We start from the raw sequence: 24,509 nt of genomic DNA, 5'->3' as shown, positions 1-24,509 counted from the left end.
AAGAGACATGAAGAAATCCATAATCTTACTCAATGTCGGAATTGTCAAGTCTATGGTCATGGAACTCGAAACTGCCATATGGCAGCAAAATGTATGAGTTGTGGTGACACTGGTCACACGAAAGATATCTGCCCCGTGAAAGAGACCACTAATAGTTTCAAATGTGTAAATTGTGGGGGAAATCACAAATCTAATTTATTTAATTGTCCTGTAAGGTCAAAAATTATTGCTTCCTGACAACGTAGGAATTCTAAGCAACCTGTTGTCAATGTGAGTATACAAAAGACTTTCAATACTGTTCAGGCATCACCAGCACTTTCATTAGCAGGCATGTCTGTAGGTAATAATTTAAATTCAGATAACAAATTTCAGACAAAAAATCCTGTTCAGGCAACACCAGGCTGTTCATATGCCAGTGTCCTTACAGGTAATATTTCAAATTCAAACAGTAACAAACCATTCGTGTTTGGTGCTGAAAAGATTTAGGTAGTCCAACTCCAGAAAAGATTGAATACCTACAACAATCCATGCTGCAGCTAATGTCCGTTTTGTTGAACTGTAACTCGATGTACGAGGCTGTTCAAGAAGGTATAAAATTTACAACTAATATTGTTATGAAATTGAAATTCAGCAATGATTTTAAATAATGCTGTAAATTTTCTAAATTGGAATGCTCGCTCTTTAAAAGCGAAAGAGGATGAATTTTTCAATTTTTTAACAGTCCACGATGTGCATATTGCAGTTGTGACTGAAACGCTTTTAAAGCCAAATATTAAACTAAAAAAGAACCCAAACTACATGGTTCATAGGTTTGAAAGAATTTATGTTGCCGGTGGTGGAGTTGCAATAGTTATCCACCGTCGAATAAAACATCGTGTTTTACCCCATCTTGAAACCAAAGTTATCGAGAGTTTGGGAATTGAAATTGAAACAAGTATTGGCATTTTATTTATAGCCGCAGTGTATTTGCCTTTTCAATGCACTGGTGAGCGAAAAAATTATTTCAAGGGAGATTTGCAAAAACTCACAAGAAATAAATCTAAATTTTTAATCATCGGTGATTTGAATGCGAAACATCGATCTTGGAATAATACTCAAAGCAATTCCAATGGAAAAATATTGTTCAATGATTGCTCGGCTGGATTTCATTCAGTTTAATTTCCAAATGGTCCTACATGTTATTCTTATATTAGGAATACATCTACAATTGATTTGGTACTAACAAACCAAAGTCATTAATGCAGTGATTTATTAACTCATGCTGACTTTGATTCTGATCATCTTCCCATAACATTTTCTATTTCTCATGGAACTATTTTAAATCCCACTAGATCTGTGTTAAATTATCACAAGACTAATTGGGATAGATATCGTTCTACGATCGAAGAAAATTTGAATGATGATATTATTTCACAAAATAGTGCTGACATTGACAGAGCATTAGATAATTTTAGCAGCTTAATACTCAATGCCCGGAATTTATCAGTTCCTAAGGCTCGAGTGAAATTTAATGCACCAATTATTGACAGTGAACTTCAACTTCTTATACGTTTGAAGAACATACGGAGACGTCAATACCAAAGATCTCGTGATCCTGCTTTGAAAATTATTTTTCAAGAATTACAAAAGGAAATTAAACATAGATTCACTCTCTTGCGAAATGAGAATTTCATGAGAGAAGTTGAACAACTGAAACCTTATTCAAAACCTTTCTGGAAACTTTCGAATGTTCTTAAGAAACCTTCGAAGACCATTCCAGTCCTTAAAGATGGTGATTGCATTTTTCTAACGAATGAACAAAAATCTCAAAAACTTGCTCAGCAGTTTGAGAGCGTTCATAACTCCAATTTGAACGTAGTAAGTCCTATTGAAAATGAAGTAAACCAAAAGTATGATCAGATCACCACCCAAGAATTTCTTTCTGAAGAGGTATTGGAAACAAACTTGAATGAGGTGCGAACTATTCTCAAAAAATTCAAAAACATGAAAGCACCAGGAGATGATGAAATTTTCTATATCCTTATTGAAAGACTTCCCGAAAACTCTTTAAATTTCTTGGTAAAAATTTTTAACAGATGCTTTGCACTAGCACATTTTCCTACGAAATGGAAAAATGCCAAAGTCACTCCAATGTTAAAACCCGAAAAGAATCCAGCTGAGGCATCAAGTTATCGACCAATTAGTTTACTTTCCTCTATTAGCAAACTTTTTGAAAGAATAATTCTCAATAGAATGATAAAACATATTAATGAGAACTCAATTTTTGGAAATGAGCAGTTTGGTTTTCGCCATGGGCATTCCACTACTCATTAGTTACTTAGAGTAACAAATATGATTCGAACTAATAAATCTGAAGGCTATTCGACTGAAGCTGCGCTTCTAGATATAGAAAAGGCATTCGACAGTGTTTGGCATAAAGGTATAATAGCTAAAATGTCAAATTTCAGTTTTCCGCTTTACCTTACAAAAATGATACAAAGTTATTTAACTGACCGCACTCTTCAGGTTAACTATCTAAATGGTAAATCTAATAGATTGCCTGTTAGAGCTGGTGTACCTCAGGGGAGTATCTTGGGCCCAATCCTTTATAACATTTTTACTTCTGATCTTCCTGATTTACCACCAGGTTGTGAGAAATCTCTGTTTTGTGACGATACAAGTATTTCCGCAAAAGGAAAAAGCCTTCGTGTTATATGCAGTCGGCTACAAAAAAGTTTAGATATATTTTCTTCTAACTTGCAGAAATGGAAGATTTCCCCTAATGCTTCTAAAACACAGTTAATTATTTTTCCTCATAAGCCAAGAGTTTCATTTCTCAAACCCACCCATAACCACGTTATTAAGATGAACGGTGTGGTCTTAAATTGGTCTGATCAAGTTAAATACTTAGGGCTAATTTATGATAAGAATCTTACTTTCAAGGAGCACATTGAAAATATCCAGTCAAAGTGCAATAAGTATATCAAATGTTTATATCCTCTTATCAACAGGAATTCTAGACTTTGTCTCAAGAATAAACTGTTAATTTACAAACAAATTTTTAGGTCAGCAATTTTATATGCAGTTCCCATCTAAGGTAAGGTAAGATTTTTATCATAAATTAGGCATAAATATTTAACTTGGTCAAAGCAATTTAAGATTGCACCGTTCATCATAACAACATGATTATTGGTGCGTTCGAGAAAAGAAACTCTTGGTTTATGGGGAAAAATAATTAATTGTGTTTTTTATGCGTTTGGAGAAATCTTCCATTTCTGCAAATATGAAGAAAATATATCTAGACTTTTTTGCAGCCTTCTGTATAAGACACGAAGGCTTTTCCCTCTTACGGAAATGCGGTACTAAAAAAAAATGCTTGTATCAACACAAAACAGAGATTTCTTACATCCTGGTGGTAAATCAGGAAGATCAGAAGTAAAAATATTATATAAGACAGGGCCCAAGATACTTCCTTGAGGTACACCAGCTCTAACAGGCAATCTATCAGATTTACTATTCAAATAGTTAACCTGAGAAGTGCGGTCTGTCAGTAACTTTGTATCACTTTTGTGATGTAAAGAGGAAAACGGAAATTATACATTTTAGCTATCAAACCTTTATGCGAAACACTGTCGAATGCCTTTTCTATGTCAAGAAGAGCAGCTCCAGTGGAATAACCTTAAGATTTATTAGTACGAATCATATTAGTTACTCTAAGTAACTAATGAGTAGTCGAATGCCCATGGCGAAATCCAAACTGCTCATTTGCAAAAATTGAACTTTCATTGATATGTGTCATCATTCTATTAAGAATCATTCTTTCAAAAATTTTGCTTATAGAAGAGAGTGAACTAATTGGAAGATAACTTGATGCTTCAGCTGGATTTTTTTCAGGTTTTAAAATTGGAGTGACTTTGGCATTTTTCCATTTTGAGGGAAAATATGCTAATTCAAAGCATCTGTTAAAAATTCTCACCAAGAAATTTAAAGAGCTTTCGGGAAGTCTTTTGAGGAGGATATAAAAAAACCCATCATCTCCTGGTGCTTTCATGTTTTTAAAGTTCTTGATAATAGTCCGTATTCCATTCAAGTTTGTTTCCAGTACCTCTTCAGGAAGAATCTCTAAAGTGGTGATCTGATCATACTTTTGTAATACTTCATTTTCAATAGGACTCATTACGTTCAAATTGAAATTATGAACACTCTCGAACTGCTGAGCAAGTTTTTGAGCTTTTTGTTCATTCGTAAGAAATCTTTGGTCACCATCTTTGAGGACTGGAATGAACTTTGAAGGTTTCTTAGGAACCTTCGAAAGCTTCCAGAAAGGTATGGAATATGGTTTTAGTTGTTCAACTTCTCTCATGAAATTTCCATTTCGCAAGAAAGTGAATCTATGTTTGATTTCCGTTTGTAAATCTTCAAAAATAACTTTTGAAGCAGGATCACAAGTTCTTTGATATTGACGTCTCCGTATGTTCTTCAAACGTATAATTAGTTGAAGCTCATTGTCAATGATTGGTGTATTAAATTTCACTCTAGCCTTAGGAACTGATAAGTTTCGGGTATTGAGGTTTAAACTGCACAAATCATCCAATGCTCCGTCAATGTCAGCACTGTTTTGTAGAACAATATCACAATTCAAGTTTTCTTCGATCGTGATACGATATCGATCCCAATTGGCCTTGTGATAGTTAAACATAGAACTAGTGGAATTTAAAACAGTTTCACGGGACATGGAAAAAGTTATAGGAAGATGATCAGAATCAAAATCAGCATGGGTTAATAAATCACTGCACGAATGATTTTGATTTGTTAATACCAAATCAATTGTGGACTGATTCCTAACAGAAGAAAAACATGTTGGACCATTTGGAAATAAAACTGAATAAAATCCAGCCGAGCAATCGTTAAACAATAATTTTCCATTGGAACTGCTTTGTGCATTATTCCACGATCGATGTTTTGCATCAAAATCACCGATGAAAAAAAATTTAGATTTATTTCTCGCAAGTTTTTGTAAATCTCCATTAAAATGATTTTTCTGCTCACCAGTGCATTGAAAAGGTAAATACACTGCGGCTATAAGTAAAATGCCAATATCTGTTTCGATTTCAATTCCCAAACTTTCAATAACCTTCGTTTCTAGATAACACGATGTTTTATTCGACGGTGGATAACTATTGCAACTTCTACTCCGGCAACATCAAATCTTTCGAACCTGTGAACCATATAGTTGGGGTTTATTTTCAGTTTTATGTTGGGCTTTAAAAGCGTTTCAGTCACAACTGCTTTCAATTTCATAACAATATCAGTTGTAAATTTTATACCTACTTGAACAGCGTCGTACATCGAGTTATAGTTCAACAAAGCGGACATTAGCTGCAGCATAGATTGTTTTGGGAGTTGACTAAATCAATACTGTATTTGTTGGTATAATCACCGTTACTTCATATGTATCGTATTAATTGATATTTTTTGGTGAACAATTACAAAACATCTATTACTTTGCGTGACGTTTCGGCCTACTTTTGCGTTTCAGCCATCTTCTGACGCAATTCGATCGCCGCAGCTTTTCGTCACCTCTTTCAGCGCCGCACGATCAGGTATCAGTGATACGTCACTCAAAGTAATAGATGTTTTGTAATTGTTCACCGAAAAATATCAATTAATACGATACATTAATCAATACTGGCTGACTTTTCAGCACCAAACACGAAAGGCTTGTTGCTGTTTGAATTCGAAACATTACCTGAAAGGACACTAGCATATGAAATGCCTGGTGGTGCCTGAGCAGGATTAGTTGTTTTCTAAATTTGAATTATTACCTGCAGACACACTAGCTACAGGAAATGCTGGTGATGCCTGGACAGTATTGAAAGTCTTTTGATTACCCACATTAATATCAGTGACAACAGGTTGTTATGAATACCTACGTGGTCTTGAGGAAATAATTTTCGATCTAACAGGACAAACAAAGAAATTTGATTTGTGTTTACCCCCACAATTTACACATTTGAAATTATCAGTGCTCTCTTACACAGGACAAATGTCCTTTGTGTGGGAAGAGTCACCACAAATCATGCATTTTGTTGTCATATGGCAGTTACGAGTTCTATGACCATAAGCTTTACAATTACGGCGTTGTGTGATATTATGGATGCCTCCATGTCTCTTAAAGTTTTCCCACTTTATTCACACATTGAATAAGACACGTGCTTTTTCTAAAAATTTTAAATTACTTACTTTGGTACGATCAAAATGTACTAAGTAATTTTCCTGATGTTTTCCAGTATAATCAAATTTCGCGTTTGATTTACGTTTCATCTAAATTACTTGGTTGGCGGAAAAACCAAGTAATTCTGTCAAACAACTTTTATTTCATCAATAGTTTGGTCATTTGAAAGACCTTTCAAAACAGCCTTAAATGGTCTCTCGTTTTTGGCATCATATGTATCAAATTTGTACATCTTTTCAGTCAAATACTGCAATAGATGTTTATGGCCTTCAGAAAATTCGGCCAAAATACGAATTTCGTCTCGGCGACCAATTTGAAAATTAACTTTCACATCAGAAAGAAATGATGAAAGTTCTGAACTAAAAGCTTTAAAATTTGCAACGATTTTTTTTTTTGTAAGATTTGGACCACTGCGACCATTGTTTTGATCTTTTGTGGTATTTTTGCAACGATTACCACAATAGGTGGAACTTTAGCTTTCTTTATACCGGCATTTTGCTCAGAATGAGAAGCTTCAAATCCTTGATCCCCTACAGTAGAAAGAATTTCATATCTATTGCTTCCTGAATCACTCGGAGGAGAAGCCTCACGTTTCCTCGTAGCCGCATCAAAGCGAGCTTTTTTTGGTTCGTCCTGGCGATTCAGGACAAGTTTCACTTCACTTTCACTTTACACAAATTTACACATTAATCACTCGTTAAACATTAAAAACAAATTCAATACTTTGCAATTTAACAGATACTCTTTAAAAAAGATTACCTGTTGAAAGCGGAAAATTTCCAATATCTCTCGGTAGTCTAAGACAAGCCTCGAGCTGTTGGTAAAATGCGACCGTTCTGCAAGGTAGTTCAAGTTGTACTGAATAGGTTCCACTTGTATGCGTTTAGCTGTGATGTAGTCGCGTACAAAACAATGTTTGATATCAATATGTTTTCCTCATTTACACTCCTAGTTTCGGGCCATCCTTATGCAACCACGGTTGTTTTCATATATCGTCATTGGTTGCGTAATTTTAACACCAAGACCGCACAGAAGACCAGCTGCATAACCGCTTCAGCCACATTAGCGCTTAATGCCGCGTGCTTCCTGTTTGACCACGAGACTGTGTTGCTGTAAACTTGGAAGAAGAACCCACCTACTGGTACTTAATTGCGGTCCACTGTATCCACCTCAGTGTAAGGGAAACATTTTTCGTTGAATTTAACGTCTCTTGCAACAACAATTTCGCTCGCAAATTTGTCCTTAAGCTGGTATCCATCCGGAGCTATTTTTCGGCTCTTGAGGCCTAATTTCGTTTCTCTGCTGGTTCGAGACATATGTTTTAGCATTACATACGAAAATCCGTATCTGGTTTTAGATTCATCCACTTCTTTGCAGAGACTAAATCAGTCAGCAGGATTATGTATCTTGCCAAAACCTCCGTAAGTAAACCGTTCATGAAGTACGTTGCCGTCAGAGCCGCTTCCAAACATAACGTCTTCACAGCTTTTGAACTAAGCAGAGTTGATCTTAGTTTGCAGCTAGCGTCCGATTACAGTGCTCAGTTGCTTTGTATAGATTTAGGGTTCCTCGATTCTTGTAGTAGTTGAATTGAAAAATCTTCGTGACCTTCTTCCACGGAGAGACTTCTCTGTCACTGAGTTATATCTATGACTTCATAGTCCTTGAAACACCGGAACACCTTCGGTTGCGTTTAATGGTGTTTAATATGTTCGAATACAACTTTTCATCGTTGTGTAGGTACGTACCATGTGCATTCTGTGTATTGGTATTCATGTCAGCTTTAGCCTCTTATATAGGCTAACCGACGCACACGGTGTTGACTTAATGTCCTTTATTGTTTGATTACCACGCACGATAAAAGAGTACCGCTACGTAATAGTAAAATACTTTTTTTGTCTAGCGATAGCCGCACAATGTCCAAAATGATCAGCTGTGAGCGCCGACGTTAGCATCGCGTCAGTGATGGTTTGGGGAGCCGTCAGGCGTGGAAAGCTCCCACTGGTGTTTATGGAGAAAACGTGAAAATTAAAGCCGCGTACTATAAGACCGAGATTCTAAAGAAGGATGTGGCCTTTGGGATCTCTACGGGAAGGATAATGACATCTATCAACAGGACGGCACATCGGCCCACACGGTGAATATCGTCCAAGCATCGTTTCGGGAGAATTTGACTGATTTTCTCGGTAAGACTTTGTTGCTCTCCAGCTCCCCGGATCTTAACCCCTGGACTTTTATGTATGATCGTAGATACTGGCCAAGCAGTGCGTACATACGGCTCCCGGCACTGCTTTGTCATAGCACATGTTTCGCAGAATCCAATCGAATCCAGCTTTTGTACAAAACCCGAAGATACAACAGCATTAGTATATTCTTAATGGTAAATTCAACTCTTTTGTTAGACATACCTTCGATGTCTGTCCCCAACATACTTCCCGACCAGTGTCACGACATTCTCGGCCACATCAAGGATCTTTTAGCTTCCGCATGCACCGCAGATGATTTGCATCCATCACGAGATGATCACTGCATCGTGAGTCTGGACAGAACTGAATCCTTTCGGTTTCAGGCTTTTTCTAGGCACCCTTTACCATTAACGCGACTGCCTTCTTATCGACTGCCGCTATAGCATTTCCTTTTGGTTTCTTCGAATGACAATTCGGTTCAGTCAGCTGCGGGATGCGGTCCTTTGAATTGTCCAGTAGAACCTCTAGGATAACTTCGGACTTTGACTTGGGCAGACAAATAAGAACTCAAATAAACTCAACTTCTCAAAGCTTGACAGTGCCGAATTCTCAAAAAATGCTCGTAATATAAACTTAAAAATGATGACCGGGGGGCGCCAAATCACTAGGGTTGGAATTCACCTCAGTGCAGACAGAACCACACAAATTTGTACACAACACATTTGCCATCAAACCGTGCGTGCCACTCCCGATATTTCGTTTGTGTTCTCTTCTCCCCATTCGCTCTTTTGTATTTCTTTCGCACCGAAAAAATGCGACTGAGTACACTTGGTGTATTTGCCAAAATGTGCTACATCACACATTGTGTCTTACTTTGTGTGTTGCTTGGGGCAATGATTGTCGGATTTGACAAACGAACGATTATACTATTATCATTTTTTGTTTGTTTGCACTTCATTCGACTCCTACTGAAATAATTTAGGAGCTAATTTTCAGTGCTGCTCAATGGGTTTTGTTTCAAAACTAAAAATGGTTTCTTCCCGGAGATAGCCGCATTATGTCTCGTACATGAACAGTAGGGTGGCAATAGAAATCGACTTTCCGAAATGCGTTTAGAAGTGTGGCTCAATAGTTTCGTTTTCGGAAAAAGTTCCCATACTAAACTTCAGCTTAATCTGACTTCGGGAACACGAAAGCATTATTTTGTGACCAACGAAAAAAATGCACAGGTAGTTCATAAATTTCTGAATATCAAAAAATTCTGATGCCAAATGTCTTAAAAATGCATGAAACATCGAGATCTGGTGTTATCCAAAAACAAAAAATGAAAAAAAAATCGATCGGTTAAAGTTTCACTTTTCGACTGAACGAACTTCTAAATGCGACGTTTTTCCATACAAGTCATTACCACCCTAATGAACGGTATCAGTAGTGAATGCATGTAGCGATTGTATATGAAGACCGGGACAGAAACATGTCTGGACGTGCGTAATATGTCCTAAGAAACATGTCCACGCCATTGAGAATCGTGTTTAAATGAATTCTCAAAAATGTATATGGTGCTTTCTTGGTTCCTTTTCTCTGCTATTTTACCCGCAACGCAACGCAAACTGCTCAAACTGGAGCTCTTTGTTCTCACGCAGTGTGTCACAAAAAGTAGCACAAAGTGTTGTTCCGTTCTCCCTCTCTTGAAAAATTTCTCACTTGGTGATATCTTTCATATAGCGAATTTCTTTATTCCACTGTGTGCAGGCAAAACTGCCGAGGAATAATAAAACGTCATCGCCATTTAAGACGCAAGTAAGAAAGAGATGCCAGATAATTGTTTACGAACTTAGCACGTGCGGTGGTGGGTTGAAGCTGACAAATTTTACAGTGCGCTTCGGGCAGCACGGCAGGTCAAAACTGGGTCAAAATCGAGCGAATAAAGAAGGGTTTTGACAGCAGTTAGTGCGCTTCCAGGTCAAAACGAGGTGAGCTGATGGAATAAAGAAATTCGCTAATAGTAATTTCGTTTTCACTCTTTCTCTTTGTACCTGTTGGTTGTCAAAATGTGTAGGCAGGCATGGGGAAACCACAGCACTCGGAAGCGCATGTGGCCCATCTGCTAACAAACACACAACGCAGGGAATTTCTTATTACCCTTCGTCGCGAGCTCAAGACAAAACACTGGAGAGCCATTCGTAAACACGCCTACCGAGGGTTTTTAACTTCGGCAATTGAGAGCTTGCAGTTTCGGGGAACACACAAGCATTAGTCGCCACGAAGAGATTGACAATGGAATAATAATGGATAGTTGGATGTTAGCCATCGCATACAACCACCTGCAATATTTTTTCCTATGTACTTTTGAAAAAATGAAGCGCTTGAGAAAACACGTGTGGGCAGTGATGCCACATTTTCATCTGTATTTTGGAGCTCCAAAAATCTTATCACCTTGGTAAAATTTGAAAAAATCTGTAAAATAAAATTTGCATATGTACTGGACATATCCTTCTCGAAAAAAATGCAATATAGCTTGTTTAACATTTTTCCGCGAATTCATTCATGCACACGTTTATGCGTAGCATATGAATATAATAAAACCTCCGACACGCTCCATCGCATTTGAGTTAATTTATATTTTTCAACTATATAAAGAAGTTTAATTTACGACCCCATGAAAACCAAAAAAATCTGTATAAATTTGTATTATTTCCAGAAAATCTGTAATCTGTATATGCAGATATCTGTATGAAAAATACGCAAAAAATCTGTATAAATGCAGATAAATCTGTATATGTGGCATCACTGCGTGTAGGCATGCGGGCTCCCGAGGGTTCACGAAGTTAAGAACACTCGGGCCTGTGTTTGCCGAATCTTCCGAAGGGCTGTTTTATCTAAAACACTGGGGTTTTCGTTTTGTATACGCACTGAACGGCAATCTAAATACCCTCCGTGGCATCGCTTGAAACACACACGCGGTGGTTTGGTGGGTTTAGACATGCCTGCTGCGTAGGTACCGTTCTCGTTGTGCCTTGACGTAAAATTAACACACTGAGCGCAATGAGTGTGCGAATGACAGCCCTGTAAATCAGTTTTCGCCTGCAGCTCAAATCGCTCTTCAACCGCCCCTGAATGTAAACCAAAAATTTGTTTACAAAGAGCCCTTTTGCCCCAAGCTACGGGAAGTGTTATGCCCCGAACGTAACCACAGCATGTTTCTGGTTAAATGACGGTAATGCTAATTGATGCTAACCGATAATTCATCAGAAATATGTTGCTCGACGTTTATTAGCTGGTGAAAAACAACAATTAAATTCATTTTGTATTTGTTTACATTTTCTGACATTGCCGTGCTGTCAAATTGGCATGGTGACAATAGAAAGCATAGATTTAAATAACAGAATTATTATTTTTTTATTGAAATGTGTTAAATCGAAAGAGGTGCACCTTGCCCCAAATGTGCTTATTACCTTAGGTAGCCCTCCATATCAAGGTACAAAGTACCTTTCTTTCCGTCGCAGTCATTAGAAATGCAGAGGTAAACTAGGTTTCATGCAACACCGATTGTAACACTTCCTTCTTGCTTTCTAACCAACCGTAATCCCAAGTAGCCATCTAGCCATAATATACACATTTACATTAAATCACCGAATTATTTTTTTTTTTCACCGACTTTTCAACAGCAGAGCTCTCAGTAAAACGTTCGGTAATATAAACCACTACTGACCGATCAGTCATTATTATCGACCTAATTTGTGAAAACCGCGAATGCACCGATCAAATCTGTAAGTTGTGTAAGACAGTACTGAATGATCTATGATGTTTTTTATTTGTTTATTTTTAATTATTTAGGTAAACCAGAAATATGATGTAACGTTGTTTTGATGAAAAATAATTTATTCGAATATTATATTATTAAAAATTAAAAAAAAAAAAACGACGTTCGCCGCACCGAATTAGTTCGAATGAAAACCGATTAAACATTTTTTATTGCTAGACTGGTGCTCAGCCCTAAATTGAAAGATGAGGTTATTTGTAGCATTTTTGTAGAACATTTCGATTTTCTAAAAGATTGTTTTCAGGTTGCCCAAACGTGATTTAGGCGGCATCCATAAATTACGTAACGCTCATAGGGGGGAGGGAGGTATCCCTGAACGTTGCGATTTGTTACATAGGGGAGGGTGGGAGTTAAGATCAGCGTTACGTAACGAAAAATCTCTGGAGAGACTCTTCAAAAACTAGCATTTTAATTAAGCAAATTCTTCTACAGCGTTACGTAATTTTTATGGGGGGGTAGCCGTTTGCGTTACGTTTCGTTACATATGGGGGGTGGGGGTCCGAAAATTGGATTTTTTGCGTTACGTAATTTATGGATGTCGCCTTATCAAAAAATGACTTTTTCAAGCTACAAACCCACTCTGTTGCACTTTTTTTCAATTCTGTTTGATTCCTACATTTTTCCATATATTTTTTATATTTATGGGGTTATTTCTGAATATTTTGCATTGTTCAGTTCAGCATTGCATTCAGTTATTTGAATCCCAGAGCCCATTAAACATCACAGAAAAAATTAATTTTTCTAATAATTTTTAGATAAAAGCCTTCAAAACACAGATAAAAAATTTGATCGGGAACTGGAATTTTCATTGCAAAACGGGATTTATGATGAAAATTTACACGAAAAAAGATACTTGATATCTTATCGGGGAGCTGAGATATTGGCATTTTTATATGTTGATGGAAAACTATGCCTTTTACCAAATATGGTAAATAACTGTTTTATTTTAGAAGATATAAAATAATAATGTTCAAAAAACAAATGCATTTTTGGATGGCTGATAACTTAGTAGAAGGTTTAAAAATTCGGGAAAATCTGCGAAAAAAGTTAGAACAAAAATTGTGATTTTTAGTGCCCTCGAATAGAAAACTCAATGTTGCTCGTAATATGTCAGAGATAGAAACATGATGTCTTCGGTAAAGTTTCTTGTTTTAAGATCTCCTAAAACTAATCTTATTCTGATTCAAAAAGATTTTTTTATCTCACTTATTGGTGGATTGATCACCCGTCTTTCTACATCCAAAGATGCATTTTTGAATATCCTGAAACTTCTCCGAACATACCTTATGGTTATAATCAACATTTGAATCACTGTTTAGGAAAATATTCGCACAAACGGCAAAATGAAACATTGTGCAATGGAGATATTTAGCTTTAGTGGCATTTTTAAGAAAATGCATAGTTTTCCATCACATGTAAAAACGCCAATTTCTCAGCCCCCCGATAAGATATCAAGTATTTTTTTTTTTTCAAGTAAATTTTCGTCTTGAATCCCGCTTTGCAGTAAAAATTTCAGTTCTTGATCAAAAAATTTTGTGATATTTTTGTGATATGATGGAAAAATGTAGAAATCGAACAGATTTGAAAAATGTGCAAAAGAGTGGGTTTTTAGCTTAAAAAAGTCATTTTTTCATAAATCACGTTTGGGCGACCTGAAAACAATTTTTTAGAAAGTCGAAATGTTTTACAAAAATGCTATAAATAACATTATCTTTCAATTTAGGGCTGAGTACCTTGACTTTTTCAACATTGATTTTTTTTTGGGACAGCCTACTGTGCATGAACTTCATCCCAGTTGTGCCCATAGTTTCATAGCCGAAGATCTTCCGAACGAAACGTGTTTCTTAACATGAGCAGGATCTCGGCAGTAGACGCAAATTATGAAATGGTTTGATGTTTAAAATAAATACAAATATGTACATATATAAACTTACAAAAAAAATGTACGATGCGATCTTTTTTTTGCTAAAGTTGTTGGAAAACATCCTCCCTTTTATTTAGCGAACCTATACATTAGAGAAATGACAAGACACTCACCGTTAAGGCAACTGTCAACATCAAAACGGGCGAGCTGTATAAATTTGCCTTAACGGTGAGTGTCTTGTCATTTCTCTAATGTATAGGTTCGCTATTTTTATTCGTAGGAACTCCAATGTTCAAACAGAACCGAGAATGTGACCAACCAGAACGAGAACAACGAATAGGAAAAATTTGACAACTCTATAGTTGGTCCAGTAGTTTTTTACCAATACAAGTCGGACTCGATTATCCGGAGACTCAATTATCCGGAAACTCGATTATCCGGAATTCGATTAGACTCGATTATCCGGAACTAATTTTTTTTTATGTCCGTTTTTAATTTTTATTTCGAAATTTTGCCTTTACCATCCCTTCTTGCATATTTGTTACCATTTATGTCACTTCCGGCATGTTCAAATTGAGTGAAAATAATAATGTCCAATTTTTTTTTTTTTTTTTGGTTCCCAAGATTTTACCCCTTTTCGCCTCAAAAAAAACTTCTGGTTACGCCACGGCATCATGCAAGTAAAATGAAGAAAAGAAATATTTATTTTATGTTCATTAATCGCAAAATTTCAGTATTTTTTTGTGTGATTCGATTAACCGGAATGAAATTCTTTTTGATGTTCCGGATAATCGAGTCCGACCTGTATTCGGTGAAAGTTTAATTTAAATGCAATCAAAATTATTAAAATTGGAAATCCCTGTCAAAAGTAATTTATGAATGAGTATACAAAAAAAATGAATCATAAATCGTCAAGAAACAAAAAAACATTAATTTTAATATTTGTATGAATGCATCTGTATGCGTGGGTACGTGTATACATGTTTGAATGAATGTTCTTATGTGTAATTATGTTGGTATGACTGTGTAGATATGTACGTTTGCGTGAATTCATGTATGTTCGTTTTAATACATGGTTATGAGAAAATAGTTTTAATGAGATCAGCTGCATTACGGAATTCCATCACATTATTTGGTTTAGTTGCACGTGGGTTACCAAAAAAAAAATTATTGAAAAAAAAAACAGTTTTCCCACAAACTACTAAGTTATTGACAGTGTTATGCAGAAAAAGATTATTAGACTGTATTACTTTTTTACGAATCGAGGCGTATGTGCTAATCTATTTTAATGATTGAAACTTTTTGTATGAGAAAGGCCAGATAACGCCGATAGTTGGAATAATGTGTGTTTTTTATCGTAAATTAGTTCCAAGTGCTTAACGTTTTCGGACCAACTTGAAATAACGCTATTAAGCTTGATGACACGATTTTTCGATTTGGTTATATAAACGGGTGACTTTATCTTCAAAAAACTTTAAAAATTCAAACTAGAACCATGCACACTCTCAAATTTTTGAGCAAGTTCTTGATATTTAATAATTTTTACTTGAGCTGTTGATAGAATGCTCTCCACCTTAAATTTTTTTTTTCAATTTTTATTTCTATCACTTTTCACTTATCACTTATCACTTCTCTTCAATGCTAAACATGGTGGGCACCACTCCACTAATTCGCTAATTATCGACGCTTATTTCTAGTTAGCGATTTAGCGATTTCGGTAATTTTTGAGCTGGTTAGTGAATTGTTAATGTCGCTAAAATTTTAGCTTCACAAACGCTCATCGCTCATTCGCTAAAATTGTAATGAAGCGACATGAAAACTAATTACAAAAACTGTGAATCGCTGACGGCGTGAATTATATGCTTCTATTGATATCAAATATTCTGCTAGAGTTACTTCTATAACGTATGTTTTATTCAAACAACGTTCAATTGTCCTAATTCATGAAAAAAGTGCACATCTGTCTTTTTACTGTGAAATGGGGAGCGAGTTATGATTTTTAATCTATTTTTATGAGAACGATCTTTAATGTTAAAGTGACCAGGTATCCAGCATTTCATGGGACAGTCCTGTGCTTTGGAACAACGTCCTGCTTTAAAATTCGCCCCGAGTCCATCTAAAATGTCCCGCAGGCGTCAAAATCGCCTGCGTTCAACAAAATCGAGATTCTGTGGAAAAACGTCGTTAGCATTGTCAATGCACATATCATGTAGGGGAAGTTTTGTTTTATAAGAAACACTGTAGAAATACGAATTGTTATGTCTTTCTGGCAGTGGTGGGCACCATTCCGCTAATTCGCTAATTAGCGACACTAAAATTCAGTTAGCGATTTAGCGATTCCGCTATTTTTTGAGCTGGTTAGCGAAACTGTTAGCGCCGCTAAAATTTTGGCCTTTGAAACGCTAATCGCTAATTCGCTAAATTTTGTGGAGAAGCGACAATAGAAATAGTTGAAAAACTGTGAATTGCTGATGGCGTACGTGAATTGCTTCGAAAGATGAACATACTTTACTGCGAAAGTTACTTTTGTCAGTTTTTTTACCCTAGAATGGAGTTCCAGTTATCGTACAAGCCACAGGAGCATTTTGAAGAACAAGCACAAGGTCTAGATTGAATTTTTGGCACACCAAGAACTTTGGTAAATTGCAATGCGCTTGAAATTATGACAACTTTGATTCTACTTTTTCGATTCAGATAATAATTGAATTTTCATGAAAACATTCCTAAGAGTATCTATTTTCAATGCAAGCTAAGTAACTTTTGTTATTCTTGTTTTTACAAAATCAAATATGAATACCGTTTCGTGAACCTCTTACTGTAAATAGCTTTAAAAAGTAATTGTTTTCGTTTGTTTAACCAAAACAGATCAAAGTGGTCCAAATCTTACAAAACACGAGCAATAAATATAGCGATATGACTATTTACATATTAAAAAGTTAGCGATTAGCGATTAGCGAAAGTTCCGCTAATGTGGGTTTAGCGTTTAGCGTTTAGCGATTATCGAGCTAAATTTTCCGGTTAGCGTCGCTAAATTTTCGGTTAGCGGTGCCCACCACTGCTTCCTGGGAATCTCGATTAAAACCGGAGAGAAGATAATGACGATTCGGAGAATTGAGTTTGAAAATGTAACCTGAATCTCACGTGAGGTAACCGTCAAATTCTGAAATCCGCGTGAAAAAGACGCTAACAATAACCGCCAAAAACCGTTAAAAAGTGACTTAAGTGTATATCTCTAATTATTTCACGCAACCCATCCTCCGCTCCCAGAATTATTATTCCAATTGATGCCCCGGGGTTCTGCTTTGACCATCTGGTCACTTTTTCTAAAAGTGTATATTTTAATACAAACTGAATTGTTTGTGTTTTGCCTTATTTTCAGAAAACCCTGAAGTATGAACATCGGTTTGGATATTTTGAACCACTTGTTGTAAATAGCACTCAAAAGTAATAATTTTCGTTTGTTTCAATGGGCAATAAATTTAACCACATGGGTAAGTGATTAGCGAGATTTGCGCTAATATCTGCTAATATGAGCGATTATCCTGCTAAATGCGTCAGTTAACGGATTAACGATTAGGGGCGCTAAATTCTTGATTAGCGCTGCCCCCCACTAGCACTAAGCACAGTCTATCTAAGCACAAAAGAAAATTTCATAATGAAATTGAAATAAACACGAAAAAAGTGATATAATTAGAAAGTGAAATAGAATTTGAAGTGTAGTGCAAGTCTTGGAGCCTATTGTTCATTCAGTGCACGAGAGAGAAGAATTTCCTTTTCAGTAGAAAGTTTTCTTATATCTCTACTCAACTGAATACTGTATTGCAGAGCAGCAATTAATTGAAACCTAATTCTAATTTAACGGGTTTATCGGCTTAATCAGTCCGTGTATACTAGCAAAAACGATTTGTTTTTTCTTATTCCGACAGTTTCGGTGACTTTATTTCACCCTTTTCAAGGAGTAGAAAGGATTGTCGTTCTATTGTTAAGTGTGTTGATAACAATAGAACGATAATCCTTTCTACTCCTTGAAAAGGGTGAAATAAAGTCACCGAAACTGTCGGAATAAGAAAAAACAAATCGTTTTTGCTAGTATACACGGACTGATTAAGCCGATAAACCCGTTTAATTAACCGTTTCAGTCCTAATTCTAATCATAAAAGTGTGAAAAAAATTATTAAGCAGAATAATGTCAACATTACCTGTATTTTGGGTAGCTCTCCGCTGTGATCCTCGACGCTTTTGAGGCGGTGGCGTTTCAGAATCATTTAATCGCGGCTCACTTGTGCAATGGCCTTTGGAGTCTTGAAGTGTGGAAGGAGGCGGCTGTGGTTTTCGCCGTACCTACGAAAACATAATAACTTTGTTAACTGTTGTTAAGCAAATAAAATACAGCAGATTTTTTAAAACGTCATAATCTAAAACGTTAGCACAGGATGTTCGATTCGATACGATTTGTTTCGTGTTATTTTTTCATCGATGGAATTAGTAGCAGAGCCATTTATGTGCGTATTGCAACAAATCTCGAGGACTTACCCTATGACGTAACATTTTGCACTAAAAAATCAACGAAAACTAAGTTTTAGCGTCAGTCTTAAAGGTAAAGCATGTTGGTTATTTTATTTTTGTTTCCAATTTTTCTATATGTTCAACTGTTTTATTCAGATTTTGTATCAGTTCAAGGTTCCGTAGTCATTCTGTGCCGAACACGCATCAGTATCGGACGTGTTTGGTGATCGCTCCGATAGAATATAAAACAAAAGACGTGTGAACAAGTGTTGGCATTGTTTGCCTGGTCGAGTGAAATAAATCCGGGTTCAAGGTCGCGCCTTTGTGCAACTGTTTCGCATCGTGACTGCCAGCTGGTGCGTAAGCCGATTTGGCTGCTGGCTGAATTGTGCTACAGCAGTGGACGAGACACAAAAGAGGAAAAAGAAGAAGCCATCAGTTGACAGTTGAGTTGTATCGCTGTGTGGAGTGATCTCACACCTGGCTCGCTGCTGGTGGCTGTTTGGTGCTGCTGTATTGGTGCTGCTGGCTGTAACGGCTGCAACTTCGAACGATCGGACAACCAACCTTACTGGAAGGGAGAAGTAAAAAGGTATGTGCTCTTGTCGGCGCTAGTGCGCTAGACTTAGCGGGATGGATGTAGATCCCTCGCCTCCCGCGCCACCATCCCCGAACCCCTCTGACCCTGACCCTTCTGTTACCCCCTCCCCTGTTCATTCTTCAGTCCCCCCTCGCCCCAGGCTTTACCCAGACGGAGCCCAGGGCAGCTATACTGTCTATTTTCGGCCAAAGGCGGGACCGAAATCGAAACAGTTGAACCTCTTGCAGATTTCTAAAGACCTGACGAAGGAGTACAAGGGCGTGACCGAAATTTCCAAGGTCCGGCCTAACAAGCTCCGTGTCGTGGTCAGTAACCTGAAAGAGGCCAACGATATAGCTTGTTCTGAGCTCTTCACACGCGAGTATCGCGTTTACATACCCGCACGAGACGTGGAGATCGACGATGTCATAACCGATTCGAGTCTGTCCGTCGAGTGTATACTGAAAAGTGCCAAAAGGTGCTTTAAGAACAAAACCTGTCCCGATGCAAAGGTGCTCGACTGCAAGCAATTGCGGTCAGCATCGATCATCGGTGGCAAAACAGTATACACTCCGTCAGACTCGTTTCGAATTACGTTCGCCGGGTCAGCGCTACCAAGCCACGTCTCGATCCACCGGGTTCGTCTCCCTGTGCGATTATATGTGCCTCGCGTCATGAACTGCCTGAATTGTAAGCAGTTAGGCCACACCGCCGCCTACTGCTGCAATAAGGCACGTTGTGGCAAGTGTGGGGAGAATCATGCGGATGATTCCTGCAGTAAAAATGCTGAAAAATGCATTCACTGTGGGGAGAGTCAGCATGAGCTCTCGACATGTGCGGTGTACATGCAGCGCAGGGATAAAATAAAGAGGTCTCTCAAAGAGCGTTCGAAGCGTTCTTACGCTGAGATGCTGAAGAAGACCGTTACCACTTCTCCCATTACATCAAACCCTTTTGATCTGTTGTCCTCTGATGAAACCGATTCTGACGTCACCAGCGGGAACATCTTACGCCAATCCTGGCTAGTCTAGAAAGAGGAAAAATATTTCCTCTCCTAAACTTCCCAGAAAAGGTCCTAAGATTTCTCAAAGTGAAATGAAAGTTACAAACAAACCAAACAGTGCTGCGGAAAAACCGAAGCAAACTCCTTCTGGGCTTGCTAATTTAAAGTCCCAGAAGGAGTTCCCAGCACTGCCAGGAACATCTAAAACCCCAGTTGTTCCTTTTGCACATCCAGTTGATGAAACAAACTCTGGATTAGTGAAATTTTCTGACATTGTGGACTGGATTTTTGAAAATTTCAATGTACCCGATCCAATTAAAATTTTTCTTACAGCATTCCTCCACAGAACAGATATGCAACTTCGAACAAAACTCTGCAGCAAATCGGTGCCCAAGCATTCGCATTCATTTTTTGCTGTTCCATCCTACATTGATTTTACAGTGCATCGTTCGAACAGTTCGCTCCAATAGTTTGAACATGCACCAAAAAACTATTTTTTTTTTTTGCTTTAATGACCAGGCAAAAAGGTGATCTTGAATAGTTGAATCTATTAACATCAAGTTGAGACAGGATCGCATTCAAGAGATCTTCAATGTGGAAATTCAGTAACAATTCACAATTAACGTCAATAAAACAAAATAAACTAAAAATCTTTCAACCATTCAAACATTGTCTAACAAATTTTCTTGGATCATACACCTTACGACTGTCAAAACTATTTTAATCTGTTAGTTGATTTACTTGAATATTTTCGTTGGACTTGGAAACCGAATTTCTCGATCAACGACAATATTTTTTTCTCGTACCGTTTTTTATACCTAACATTGCTAGAAATGCATATCAGACGCGCTGTAGCACTGCGTACGACATTAGGAACAATGTAAAAAAATGATTGTCGTTAGTCAAGATATTCAGTTTTCAACTTGGGCAACAATGAAATTCATTAAAAATATATCTACATAAAAACCTTTGCACGTATGCGGGTGGTACTGTACGTTTATCATGAAAAGGCACCCTTGCTATACCAGTACCGAGGAGAACAAAGGATTCTCTCGATGAAAAAGCGGCGAGAGCTCATACAGTCCTTTTGTTGAATGAATGGAATATAAACGTAATGAAATTTCGAGTGTAAAATGCATTCTCTCCGCCGCTAGATGCCGATACTTAAAATAAAGAGATTTTGTCTCGTTTTTGGTTCTTCAGTTGAACAGATGTGATTCCTCCCAACAGTTAGATCATTTTTGAAGCAGTTGACTGCCCAATGGCCCCTCCTTGCAGCGATTGTATCCTTCGATGCCTAATTCAACTGCGTATATGAAGGATTTTATCGCTGTCTTACAGTGGAATTGTAGAAGTATTTTACCAAAAATTGATTCGTTTAAAGTTTTGATAAATAAAAACAAATGCGATGCATTTTCCCTTTGTGAAACTTGGCTTACTTAAAATATTGATCTCAACTTCCATGATTTTAATATTATTCGCCTTGATCGAGACACCCCATATGGAGGAGTACTTTTAGGGATTAAAAAGTGCTATTCTTTCTATCGTATTAACCTCCCCTCGATTCCAGGCATCGAAGTTGTCGCATGTCAAATGACAATACAAGGTAAAGAGCTTTGTATTGCCTCAATATATATTCCTCCCAGAGCACAGGTTGGGCAACGGCTGCTCTTTGCTTTAATAGAACTTCTTTCCTCGCCACGTTTGATTTTGGGAGACTTCAACTCTCATGGCGTGGCTTGGGGTTCCCCTTACAATGATAACCGCTCCTCTTTAATCTATAACCTTTGCGATGACTTCGACATGACTATTTTAAACAACGGCGAAATGACACGTATCCCGAAACCTCCAGCGCGCCCAAGCGCTTTGGATCTATCCTTATGTTCAACGTCGCTACGGTTGGATTGCACATGGAAGGTAATCCTCGATCCTCACAGTAGCGACCACTTGCCTATTCTTATTTCAATTAATAACGGGTCAACTCGCATGCGACCAGTTGACATACCGTATGACCTCACACGGAATGTCGATTGGAAGTTATACGAGGAAATGATTTCAAAAGCGGTCGATTCGATTCAACATCATCCACCACTTGAAGAATACAACCTCCTCGCGGGCTTGATTCTCGACGCCGCGTTGCAAGCCCAAACGAAGAAATATCCCGGCGTTACGATTAAAGAACGGCCTCCCACTCCGTGGTGGGACCAAGAGTGCTCCGATGTCTACACGCAAAGATCCGACGCGTTTTTGGCCTACCAGAAGGGAGGTATACCTGGCGACTATTTACGGTATTCGGAGCTTGATACCAAGCTTAAAAGCTTGGCTAAAGCAAAGAAACGCGGATATTGGCGTCGGTTCGTGAACGAGACGTCGAGGAAGACATCGATGAGCACTCTTTGGAACACAGCCCGAAGAATGCGGAATCGCGTAACGGTCAACGAAAGCGAGGAGTCTTCAAGTAGGTGGATATTTGATTTTGCCAGGAAAGTATGTCCGGACTCTGTTCCTGAGCAAAATATTGTTCGCGATGCGTCTCCGGGCCACGACGCGATAGAATCACCTTTTACGATGACAGAATTTTCAGTTGCCCTCCTGTCCTGTAACAATAACGCGCCTGGGTTAGATAGAATCAAATTCAACTTGTTGAAGAATCTACCCGGCAATGCCAAGAGGCGCTTGTTGAACTTGTTCAATAAGTTCTTGGAGCAAAACATTGTACCGCAGGATTGGAGGCAAGTGAAGGTGATCGCCATCCAAAAACCGGGAAACCAGCTTCTAATCACAACTCTTATAGGCCGATTGCAATGCTATCCTGTATCCGGAAATTGATGTAAAAAATGATACTCCGTCGTTTAGACCATTGGGTCGAATCAAATGGCCTACTATCGGATACTCAATTTGGCTTCCGCCGTGCCAAAGGGACGAATGGTTGTCTTGCGCTGCTTTCAACAGATATTCAGCTGGCGTATGCTCGCAAAGAACAAATGGCGTCTTTGTTCTTGGACATTAAGGGGGCTTTTGATTCCGTTTCTATTGACATTCTTTCAGGTAAACTTCACCGACAAGGATTTTCTCCAATTTTAAACAATTTTTTGCACAATTTGTTGTCCGAAAAGCACATGCATTTTACGCACGGCGATTTGGCAACTTTTCGCATTAGCTACATGGGTCTTCCCCAGGGCTCATGTTTAAGCCCCCTTCTTTACAACTTTTATGTAAATGACATCGACGAATGTCTGGCAAATTCATGCACTATAAGACAACTTGTAGACGACAGTGTAATCTCTGTTACAGGAGCAAAAGCTGCCGATTTGCAAGGACCATTGCAAGATACCCTGGACAATTTGTCTGCTTGGGCTTTACAGCTAGGTATCGAATTCTCTCCGGTGAAGACTGAGATAGTAGTTTTTTCTAGGAAGCATGAACCTGCTCAGCTTCAAACACAATTAATGGGTAAAACGATTTCTCAGGTTTTGGTACACAAATATCTTGGTATCTGGTTCGACTCTAAAGGCACCTGGGGTTGTCACGTGAGGTATCTGATGAAAAAATGTCAACAAAGAGTGAATTTTCTTCGTACAATAACCGGACAATGGTGGGGAGCCCATCCAGGAGACCTTATAAGGCTTTACCAAACAACGATATTGTCTGTTATTGAATACGGGTGTTTCTGCTTCCGCTCCGCAGCAAACACACATCTGATCAAACCGGAGCGAATACAATATCGTTGTTTGCGTATCGCCTTGGGTTGCATGCAGTCGACCCATACGATGAGTTTGGAGGTCTTAGCTGGAGTACTACCATTGAAAAACCGCTTCTGGAGCCTGTCTTCTCGTATTCTAATCAAATGTGAGGTCTTGAACCGTCCCGTGATTGAAAATTTTGAAGGTTAATCGAACTTAATTCTCAAACCCGTTTTATGGCATTGTATTTCCATCACATGTCCCAAAATATTAACCCTTCTTCGAATATTCCAAATCGTGTCGACTTATCAAATACTTCTGATTCCACTGTGTTTTTCGATACATCCATGATAGAAGAAACTCGTGGAATCCCGGATCATTTACGCGTGCAGCAGATCCCCAAAAATTTTTCCAATAAATATCGAAACATCAACTGCAACAATATATTCTACACTGACGGATCACTTCTTGATGGGTCCACTGGCTTCGGTATTTTCAATAACAATTTAACCGTCTCCCATAAACTCGATAATCCTGCTTCTGTTATTTCATCTTTACAGACAGTCTCAGTTCCATTGAGGCTCTCCGATCGATGAAAGATGTTAAGCACTCTCCGTATTTCCTGGGGAAAATACGGGAACATCTGAGTG

General features: G+C 38.0%; 1 protein-coding gene across 6 annotated transcripts in view; it reads right to left on the bottom strand.

The window, feature by feature from the left end:
* LOC129725620 (GTP-binding protein RAD) overlaps positions 1–24,509 on the bottom strand; it is a 139,335-nt gene that overhangs the window by 78,506 nt on the left and 36,320 nt on the right. For all 6 annotated transcript variants that reach the window (XM_055681657.1, XM_055681662.1, XM_055681658.1 and 3 more), the window contains one exon: positions 18,287–18,428. In XM_055681657.1, coding sequence (XP_055537632.1) covers positions 18,287–18,428 — 142 coding nt within the window. The remainder of the gene's footprint in view (positions 1–18,286; positions 18,429–24,509) is intronic.

This window comes from Wyeomyia smithii, chromosome 2 (assembly GCF_029784165.1).
Source record: "Wyeomyia smithii strain HCP4-BCI-WySm-NY-G18 chromosome 2, ASM2978416v1, whole genome shotgun sequence".
NCBI classification, from domain to species: domain Eukaryota; kingdom Metazoa; phylum Arthropoda; class Insecta; order Diptera; family Culicidae; genus Wyeomyia; species Wyeomyia smithii.
Note: the sequence above shows the minus strand (reverse complement) of the source record. Positions and strands in the feature narration are given on the sequence as shown.